An 11,412-nucleotide genomic window follows, 5' to 3' on the forward strand; every position below is an offset into this window, starting at 1 on the left:
CCGATAATTTCACATGTGAAATAAACGTGGTTATTTCACTCTCTGACGTCATACAATAATAGGCGTTGTCAAGACGTCGATAACGTCGGATCAAAACAAATTGTGAATGCGTAGGAAAAACATATTGTTCTTTACATTTCTAACATTAATTTCTTTTAAAAAAGCCATTAGCCAATGTAATAAAAAGTATAACTAATCACCGTATTTGAATATCAAAAATAAGACAACTTGTGACCGAACGCCGCTATGGATTAAACTCGTGCTGCGCACTCGTTTAATCCATGCGTCGTTCGGTCACGCGTTGTCTTATTTTTGATATACAAATACGGCGATTCGTTATACTATAAGTATTTAAGTATTTTAATGATGAATTATCACAAATAAAAGGATCCCCTTTTCCTCAATAGAAAACCGTTTAAATACTATAGAATAAGAAGTTTATTTACATATTAAGCCTTGACGATATTGGCAAATATAAGTAAAATACGCCGGTTAGTTTACAGCGAATTAATTATACTAAAGTAAATGGCGACAACACAATCTACTCTTCTGCCGATTGATCTGCTTTTCAAATTAACCAATAATTTAGATGGTAGCTCTTGGAAAAAGTACATGTATATTAAACACAAAACTGAAAGTTAAGTACTGTTGCCATGGCATCTATTCTTCATTTACGGGAAAGGCAAACATGATTCTTAAGCAGCACATACCATTTTTAAGTCTTTGGTTTGATTCGACCAGAGAATTCGATCGAACAACCTCCCTCACCCGAGCCGAGCATGAGACCACTGAAGAATTGTGACGTCCTCGAGTTATTGTTCTTTGATCCTTATTTTCTACTTTGAAAGTATAATTGATTTTTATTTTCTATTCGGACAACAAATATCCTTCATCGGTTTGATAATGATGTAAAATGAATCACATCAATCTATATACATAGACATATAATGTCAAAAAGTATTATGTCAGAACAAGATGAGATTTTGGAATATTTACAGTAGATTATTATGGTTAAACATTCAGATATAACTCAATGTACCATACTCTTAACAATGTCGAAGAATACAATCACTACTGAGAATTGTATAGACTAAAATATTTTCAGCGACCTAATAGTTGACTTTCGCATAACTTCATCGAAGGACTCCATTCACGACTCATATATTACTCGCTCTCCAACTATATTCCCAACGCATTGTTTTCAATATGAAATATTAAAGTACATAAGTTGAATTTCGTATAAAGATACAGACTTGCATTTAGACTACAAACATACACAAACACATTTATACAATTAGGAACATTAGATTTGTTAAATCATCAACTGTCCGAAACATCTCTAAATCATTACAATCGGTTTTTCCTATATCCAATATATATCTAAATTCACTAACAAATTCTCATAAATTGCCACATAAATAAATTATTGACAAAAAAGACATCTGAGTCATATAATTTGCCTTAAGAATAATGCACATTGATTTCTTGGCATTAAACAAAATATCATTTTCATTAGCACATTCTTCACCAATAATTCCCAACCGAGCAACTTCTATTGCTATTATACAAGTTTATACAGTACAGATATCAGTGGCATAACTCAAAGAACATAAAGCTTTAATGACACTCGACTTTACACTACAGGGAAGTAACTGTGTTACCCTTACGAATAACACAAGCATATGTTTATCTCTAGTCAAAGTGCGATAACCGCTACTACACTTTACAGAGTTAATCCGGGTTTTATTTTAGAATGTTTATCAGTAGAGGTCAATTTTTGTGGACAAATAAAGTGAGATTTTTTTGTCTAGCAGGATCTGGGACAAAGATACACATAAAGAGTTGTGGCCTGAAAAGAAAAATGTCTACTATGTCAAAAGTGAACGTAGATATTGTCAGCGATGTGCTTTGACCATGGTGTTGGGTTGGGAAGAAGAAAATGGAACTGGCTATGAACTCACTCAAAGATAAAATTGAGTTTAGAGTTCGCTGGGAGCCATTTCTTCTCAACCCTAATGCCCCAGCAGATGGTTCGCCAAAACCAGCAACGTATACAGATCCTTCAAATCCAAGGTAAGTGTATTCAAGTTGTGAAAACTAAAAAAATGGTTATTGAATAAAACTGAAAATAATAATATTTTATATCTATATTATATAAATATAATATTCCACCAAAAGGTGGTCAGTAGTGTGGGTTTCAGCTCGGGTTTCAAACATAGATCTACATGTATAAATGCACTGGAAACCACTGGACTTGACGACAGGAAGGAGAAACTTCAACTTATGTTTTTTTCAAGGTTCATCATTAGCTGACTTTACTTTGATCATTTATATATGATCATATATGGACGTATTTACACCACAAATTTCACTCTGGTACTGACACCCCTGTGCATCTAAAATATTTTAAGGGCATGGCTTGACCCATATATATACGGAATTTAAATAAACTTATTTTAAGTTTCTGAATAGTAAAAACTTAAGTATAACGTTAGGTGTTATTTTTCATTTTTTCAATTCCTGTATATATACAGAAGAAGCAGAAAGTACAACATATAAACTAAGTTGGCAAAGAGGTTTGAGAACAGGGCGGATCCTGCCATATTAAAAAAGGGGGGTTCCTAACCCAGAACAAGGGGAAGGGGGTCCAACTACATGTCCCCATTCAAATGCATTGATCGTCCAAAAAAAGGGGGGTTTCCAAGCCCCGGAACCCCCCCCCCCCCCAAAAAAAAAAAATGGGATCCACCACTGGAGAAGCTCCACTTACATAATACATGTTGTGAGTTGTATTGATATAAATGAATACTTGATATCTGATTTAACGGTGTAACTGGGCGGACCACATCAGATGAAACTCAAGATTTTGTGCAGACTGCAAAACGATGCACATCAAAATCCACTGGTTATTTTTATTTTTCTTGAACATAAACCACATTTAACTTTATAGATCCAGCAATGCCTCTAAACTTTCCTTGATGCATGGTTTTGTTTGTGCTCCGAGTATATTTTGTGATGTAAACATGGTCATATTTTTCAATTCCCTATGATGAACTTAAAGTGGTGATTGATGTTGTATACATGTATATTGTGCGACCAATACTAAGACCAAGGACAAACATGATAAAATCCGCAGATATAGAGAAGATCAGAGAGTATTTTAAAAACAAGAACTGATAATCTTGAACTCTATGCCAGCTTTAGTATGTGATGCATACACAAAAATTCTTTACTATTGGATAAGAGGAAGCATCATATTTACATATGAACTGGAGCTTTGGAGGCCAATAATCATTTTTCCGCACTTTTTTTATTTTGATAATTGGTATATAGGTTTAGCATGACAAGTTACATATCAATTTCGGATTTTGTTCTAGTCTGATGGTTGTGTGCATAGTTATAGTCCTTGGACTTAACCCATTTACTGAACTAATCAGTTTTCCACTCTTTTTCGTCATGCTTGAATATATTGACTTGATATTTGTTATATAGTTTACACCATGACAAATTACAGATCAAGTTAGCATTTTGTTCGAGTACAATGAATTCTTAACCGGTAGTGGACAATGTATTACCATGCAATACTCTCAGAATGTTTGTTCATTTTTATTGTTATCTTGAAAACTTTACATGGCAAAAGTTATTGCAAGATAGGATAGATAGACAAGTTAGTCAACATGACAGAAATCATCAGTGACTCCTTATTAGAGTTCCTAGTTGTTTTTTTTTAAATAAAGACTTTTACCAATTTTTTGTTCATGCCTATTATTTTGAATATTCATTTATTACCAAAAAAAAAAAAATAATGAGCTAGACATGGTTTGCAAATAGGTTGGCATAGACGAATTCTTATTGGAATAAATGCACTTTTTAAAAACGATTTTACCCATTTTGTGATTGGACATTAACTAGAGAAGTTAGAGAGAATATATAAAAAAGAATTTATTCATGAATAATATTTTTAAAGTTACAATGCTGATGAAAGTCCATTGTCGACACTGGCTCTTTAGAGCCTCTAGTTTATCTGTTCTTTTTGTGTTCCACAAAACCTTTTACTTTACTTATATGATAAATAAGTTAAGCTTTTAATTCTAATATTTAGCTTTTAAATAAACACTTGTAATTGCTCAAAATTTTGCACATTTAGCTTATCAAGCAATACGAGTTAGGTGCGTCTAATCACAATCGGACTTTGCATTTAAAGGGGGTTGGGTCACTTTCTAGTACATTTTTTTTAATTTTTGAAAAATAATTTATAAAAGTATATCTGGGACTATTAAACTTACATTTAGTTTGATAGTCTCAGAGCATACATAAAATTCTAAAGATAAGTATTGATCCTAATTTGATACCAAAAATCTAGGAGTTTCGGGATTCTATAATCACTCATAAGGACTACAGTCTTTGGTGCAGTGCTGACAGCATTGCACATTAATGTAAAATTTGCCAGATCCGTTTGATTTCGTGTCCCCTTTAAACACACAATCCATGTGATGTACATATCGTGGTTCTTCCGTTGCCATGCCACACGGTTGAGATATATCAACAAATGCTCTTGTAAAAAATTTAGCCTACGGTATACAATAAACTAGTCATAGATACCAGGTTTGAATTTTTGTATATGCGCCAGACGCGCGTTTCGTCCACAAAAGACTTATCAGTGACGCTTGAATAAAACAAAGTTAAAAAGGCCGTTGAAGAGCACCGAGGACCAAAAAATCCTAAAAGTTTTGTCAATACAGCAAAGGTAATCTATTCCTGAGGTAAAAAAAGCCTTAGTCAATGATCATAATTAATGTCAACACAGAAGTGCTGACTACAGGGCAGATGATACTCTCTGGGAATAAAAAATCCACCAGCAGTGGCATCGACCCAGTGGTTGTAAATAAACTCATCATCAATACCAGGATTAAAATTTTGTATTTGCGCCAGACACGCGTTTAGTCCACAAAAGACTCATCAGTGACGCTTGAATAAAAAAAAGATAAAATAGGCCAAAAAAAGTATGAAGTTGAAGAGCATTGAGGACCAAACAATCCCAAAAGTTTTGCCTAATACAGCAAAGGTAATCTATTCCTGAGGTAAAAAAACCTTAGTATTTCAAAAATTCAAAATTTTGTTAACAGTTAATTTATTTTTATGACCATCTAAATTTTAATTAATGTCAACACTGAAGTGCTGACTACTGGGCAGGTGGTACCCTCGATGAATAAAAACTCCACCAGCAGTGGCATCGTCCCAGTGGTTGGTTGTAAATAAACTCATCACAGATACCAGATTTGAAATTTTGTATTTGCGCCAGACGCGTTTCGTCTATTAAAGACTCATAGTTAACGCTCGATTACAAAAAAGTTAAACATGTTAAACAAAGCCTTAGTATTTCAATTGGCTACTCTAAAATTGCTCAAAATCAGGGAAAGTGGGATCAGCATATTCACACATGCTTTTCGCCCTAAAACTGCACAGCATGTGGTCTTCTCTCTTTCCATGTAGATTATCAAAACTAAGTAGATTTTGTTTTCTTATTATAGAGTTGCGATGTTGCGGAAGACAGGAGAAGCGCTTGGTATTGAGTTGTACAATCAACCAAAAGTATTTCCGAGTACATTGAAAGCTCATACCTTATTGGAGTTTGTCAAAACTAAGAATGGAGGAGAGAAACAGGATGACGTTGCAGAAAGGTTATTTAAGGTAATTTTATTCACCATGTTTAGTGAATGGTTGAATGTTGTTTGCAACAGAGATCTGTCTATTGCAAAGAAGGTTACAGGTTGTGTGAGATGAAGGGTAGACAACTAACAGCCATTGCCACCACCGATAAAAAAAGAGGATATATTTCTAGAAGAAACTTTAACAATTGGTCTCAAAAAGGCTTTGTAATTGATTGGTCAACATTAATGAAATGAATACTAGAACTAGTATCTACTTTCATAGAAATGGAAATCATAGGAAAATTTTAAAAGTATATCTTTACTCTTAATTTAATACGTGGACTAACTTATATCAATACTTAGTAACCATCATTTCTCCAGTATTCAATGCAAAAAGTATCTAAGAGAAAACAACATTCACAATATTATTCATCATACATAATAGAATTATTAATATTTTGTTATTCAGAAATACTTTACGGAGGCAGACACATTGAAAGAAGATTCATTGCTTTCAGTTGCAAAAGAATTTGGATTTGACGAGAATGAAGCAAAGTCATTTATTGACAATCAGCAAGAAAATGTACGTCAGAAAGCCCTTATGTGGTCCAACAAAGGTATATCTGGTAAGTATATTTACGACGAAACTCTATATCACCTTGACCAAATCAAATGGAAACCATTATCAAATAAACCGTTCAAACTCATAAAGTACCTAAAATTTTGAAATTTTATAAAACATTTTTTTTATATACTTTTTAAAAATGGCTTAGTAATAAACACATGTACATAGACTTTCCTATAAAAGAATATCCTGTATTTTATAAAAAGCTTCAGAAATGTAACGGTATTGAAATATTGTCTTCCTGTACTATAATCAACCTACAGCTTTTCCGTATGCAGTGACCTTAACCATGACACGTTTCGTTGGAATAAAATTAACGGTACCAATTTTGTTGCACCAGGTGCGCATTTCGACAATACATGTCTCTTCAGTGATGCTCGTGGCCAAAGTATTTGAAATCCAAAGCTTATATAAAAGATGAAGAGCTTTAATCCAAAAGGTCCAAAAAGTATAGCCAAATCCGTGAAAGGAATCAGAGCTTTGCATGAAGGAGATACATTCCTTAATTTATAATAATTTCCATCATTTTGTAACAGTAAATTTTAATAACACAAAAAATCCGTATTTTCATGCCAGTACCGAAGTACTGGCTACTGGGCTGGTGATACCCTCGGGGACTAATAGTCCACCAGCAGAGGCATGAAACTTTTGCAATCGGACAGTTCAATTGCGAGGGAAAACCTGTGATGATAGAAAAATTAAACATCGAAAGAACATCGTTCTGACCTATTGTTTTTATTAATATATTTCCGCTGTCTTAAATGATACTGATATGTGTATAAAAGTTCATAATTTTGTAATAGTGTGTTTACGCTCATGTACACTGATACCTGTTTCTGATCGAGGAAGGAGCGTGAACTTAGGGTCTGATTCTCCTACACACGCCTTAGTGACTGTTTCAAGTCTGAAGTCCTGTCAATAAAGAATAAATTTTCGTTGTTTTTTTTATAACAAATTATACAGCTTCGAGTCTAAGGCTTGAAGTATATGCTAAAAAAACCAAAATATTTGTTACCCCATGATGTTTAATTTTGTGAATTGTTTTAGCATTCCCTAATTTTTATTTTATAATTTTTTTTCTGTTTTTTATATGAATGAAATGGGTTTTTGAAGGTTATTTCTGTTAGGTTTTTTTTTAAATTTAATAAATTGGATCCTAGCTTTGAGTGTTTAAATGTATGACAAATATTAAAAAGTTATTTGTCTTTATTTTAAAGGAGTTCCAGCGTTTTACATGAATGGACAGAAAATGTTTTCAGGAGCACAAGAACCAGATGCTTTCAAGAGAATGTTTGAAATTGCAGCAGAAAAATTTCCATTACAGTCCAGTAAAACATAACAACAACCAGGGCAGATATCATAATCACTTTATTTACATATACTTTTATCAAAAATTTACTGAAAGTACTATTTAAAAATAATATAAGATTACATATATTTACTATAAATGCATATTTTCATTATTCTTTATATGACTGTTGTCATGGAAATAGTAAATGATAACATGATGCTTCAAAGTAATGAACACCTGTATTTATTAATGAAAAGAATGTTATATGTTATTGTTATTGATTATATTTTTATAAGATTATAAAATCTTTGAATATTTAAATTTGTTACTGAGTTAATTATTTATGACCCACTTCAAAATATTTGGGATCATATTATTTTACCTCTGTTTGTCAATTTTACCATCTCACACATGTTAAATAAACTGTGGAGCTACTCGTCATTCAGTTTTTAAGAAAGAACTTTTATTATATACAGGATGTAAAATACATATAATTAACGTGTGAATATTATCAGGATTTTGGTTTTCAGTAAATTCTTTGACAATGACAAAATGTTTTTAATTTTTTCGTGGAAATATGGTTCGTCTTTTTAACTCCTCAAACAGTTTCGAGCTAGAACTATACAGGTTGTTAGTAAACTTACGTAAAATATGCCTGTCAGAATTTAGATGTTTTTATAAAATTTCCACAAAAGGATGTTGAGTTTTTTCAAGTTTTGATGAAAATATGAAGGAGGGTAGTGCATGGTTTGTTTAGCTACTTTGTTTAACCTTTTTCAAGCTAGAATCTTTATGTCATGTCGTATGAAGGCACAAATACTAAGCTTAAGACTTCATTAACGACAGGATATTGAACAGTGGTTAAAAATGCCTTCCTGATGACCTTTCATCTGATAAATACTATTTATCACACCAGAGCCACATTTATCAGTGGCTCATAACTATGACAGGGGCATACCATATTTCTCAATCATTTAAAGTTTTACTTCGACATTAGTGTTTGCATAATCTCTATCTAATTTATTTATGTAATTCTTTTCATATTTTTCGTTTGATGTGCTTTTGATTTTGCCATTTGATTAGCGACTTTCCTTTTTGAATTTTCCTCGGAGTTCAATATTTTTGTGATTTTATACTTTTTTTTAAACAATTTTCCCTGTCCTATCAATAATTGATAAGAAAAATGTAACAATTTCGTATAATAATGAATGCCCAACATGTGCCATTGAAACTTAAGATTTCTTTTGATTAGAATAATTAAAAAAGTTTGTGAATATTATTGGTGACTCTAATAATATACATTTACAATGTAGCTAAGTTTAGTGTTACTCTATACTGTAGTGTATTGGCAGATTGAAACATAAATATTCAAATTTTATTAGATAAATACTTACCATCATAAATTCAATTGCATCATAAGTCAGATGGAAATAGCCTCGACTAAAAACAAACGTACTCTTACTGGTCCACACCTATACCCCTGTTTACCCATATTCTCCCATTCAATTTCCTCAAGACAGAAACGTAAAGAGGAGGGTATGAAGGGGAGGCGGGTGGGACCTATAATTTATGATGGTAAGTATTTATCTAATAAAATCTAAAGTTTCTTTAAAATTTGAATATTTTATAGCTATAAATACGTTACCATCATAAATTCTGAGTAACAGAATCAAACGTAAAGCTGAATCCCCTGTAACAGAAGAAACAGGAGGAAAGTTCAATCTTTGTGCAGAAACTATAGGTCCAAGATAGTCTAAGCTCTCAGCAAAAGTAGACATAGATTGGAGGTAATGAGATATATAAAAGAGTTCTCATTTCTCTAGAAAACCTGCAGACAGTACCTCTTCAAAAGATTCACTGTTAAACAGAGCCCAGGATGCAGATATACCCCTAACATCATGAGCTTTAATATTAAAACTATTCAAGAGTTCTGCATTAGAAGAACTATAAGCTAAAGATATGCATTTGCATATCCAAGTAGAAATAGTTTTCACAGAAAGATCTGAGATTCCTTTTTTAATAGGAATAAAATGTCTTGAGTTAGAAACAGAATGTAAACTACTCGTTCTATCCTATCCAGATAAATAGAAAGAATTCTTACTGGACATACAAGTTCAGAAATAGAATCACTAGGGAGTGCAGAAATCACGACTGGTTCTGCACCCTTATCTGGAATCTGATTCTTTGCCAAAAAAGCAGGATCATTTCAAAGAGTTACAGAAGAGTTATCCCTGTTAAATCGAAGGCAAGCATCAGAAATGGAGAAGGCATGGATTTCACTCCTCCGACAAGAAGCCAAAGCTAAAAGAAAACAACATTTATGAGAAAGAAACCTTAAATCTACTGTTTCTACTGGTTCAAAAGGAGGAAGTTTTAAAAAGGATAAAACTAGTCCAAGATCCCACTTAGGAACTAACGTTTTTTGTCTTGGTCTTTCAAGACTAAAACTACGAACCAAAAGTGAAATATGCCCATTGTTTCCAAAATCTGGGCCACCAGAAATATGAATAGTTCTTGAAATAGCTGAGATATAGCCCTTTATAGTAGAGAGACATAATCTTTAGGATTCAAAAAGAAAAACTAGAAAGTGTGCTAATTGTTGTACAGTGACCTGGAAAGGATCAATTTCCCGCTTACTACACCAATCTGTAAAGATTGACCATTTTGCATCATAGACAATTCTAGTGAAGTCTCTGACAGACTTTGTGAGATGCTTGGTTGCTCCTTCAGAAAAACCTCTCTTTCTGAGAGTAACCCTAAGAGAAGCCAGGCGTGCAGATGAAGTTTTTCCGGCTTTTGATAAAGGGATCTGGATAGAGTGTCCGCTAGAATATTGAGGTGTCCCGCAATATGTCTCACCACTATATGAACCTGGAGTTGAAAACACAGAAGGAGAATGTCTCTGGTTATCTGATAAAGAGAAGGTGAATGAGTTCCTCCCTGATTCTTGTGATAAGCTACAACTGTTGCATTGTCCGTGGCCAGAATGACAGACTGATTCTTTAGAGACAGTTGGAAATGATTCAGTGCAAGCAAAACTGCTTTCATTTCCGATACATTGATATGCTCTTCCAAAAGATCTTGATTCCAGACTCCCGAGATTGTAAACTTTGTTGTTCCAAACGGAGCGAAGGTATTTCCTTTAAGTATGGGAAATAGGAATGTGGAAATAAGCATCTGAAAGATCCAGAGAAGTATTTCACATTCCTGGAAGGATTGAAGCTCTGGTTGACCCGTTTGTTTCCATTTTGAAATGGGGAACAATAAGAAAGTTTCAGAATAGAAAGGTCTATGACCGGGCTCATTTCTCCCGTCTTCTTTGAAACCAGAAAAAGACGGGAATAAAATCCCGGAGAAAGAGTTAAGAGTGACACTCCTCTATTGCAGATTTTTGTTACATTTTGTCCACTTCTACTGATAGAAGTTGATACTTGACTGGGTCTTGAGTATGAGACAAACTTATCGGAACTGCAGACAGAGGAGGTGGGTTCTTGAACTGAAGTGTTAATCCCCCTCGAATTATTTACAGCACATAAAAGTCTGAGGTAATTTTCTTCCACCAATTTAGGAAAAAACCTAACCTCCCCCTACTGGTATTGAATTTTGAAGAACTTGTTTTAAATTTTCCTCTGGGGAAGCTGTCAATAACGTACGCGGGGGCAAGAACCTAGGTACTAGACCCAGGTTTTTGGAACCCTTAAAACCACCAGAAGGCTTACCTGAGCTTTTACCGGAGTTATGGGATTTGTTCTGCGGTTTACCGTAGTTATTCTTCCTTTTCTTAGGGTGCTATAAACAGTTTCGTATAAAAAACTAGGGGTTATTCCCCGACTAAAAATAGACAT

General features: G+C 33.5%; 1 protein-coding gene across 1 annotated transcript; it reads left to right on the plus strand.

The window, feature by feature from the left end:
* Window positions 1–1,703: 1,703 nt before the first annotated feature.
* LOC143067773 (uncharacterized protein YwbO-like) lies at window positions 1,704–7,888 on the plus strand. Its single transcript, XM_076241310.1, has 4 exons — window positions 1,704–2,073; window positions 5,532–5,691; window positions 6,121–6,277; window positions 7,494–7,888. Exons 1-4 carry the CDS (start codon window positions 1,754–1,756, stop codon window positions 7,613–7,615), a joined length of 759 nt encoding a protein of 252 aa, XP_076097425.1. The 5' UTR covers window positions 1,704–1,753; the 3' UTR covers window positions 7,616–7,888.
* Window positions 7,889–11,412: the final 3,524 nt, after the last annotated feature.

This window comes from Mytilus galloprovincialis, chromosome 3 (assembly GCF_965363235.1).
Source record: "Mytilus galloprovincialis chromosome 3, xbMytGall1.hap1.1, whole genome shotgun sequence".
In the NCBI taxonomy this organism is placed as follows: Eukaryota; Metazoa; Mollusca; class Bivalvia; order Mytilida; family Mytilidae; genus Mytilus; species Mytilus galloprovincialis.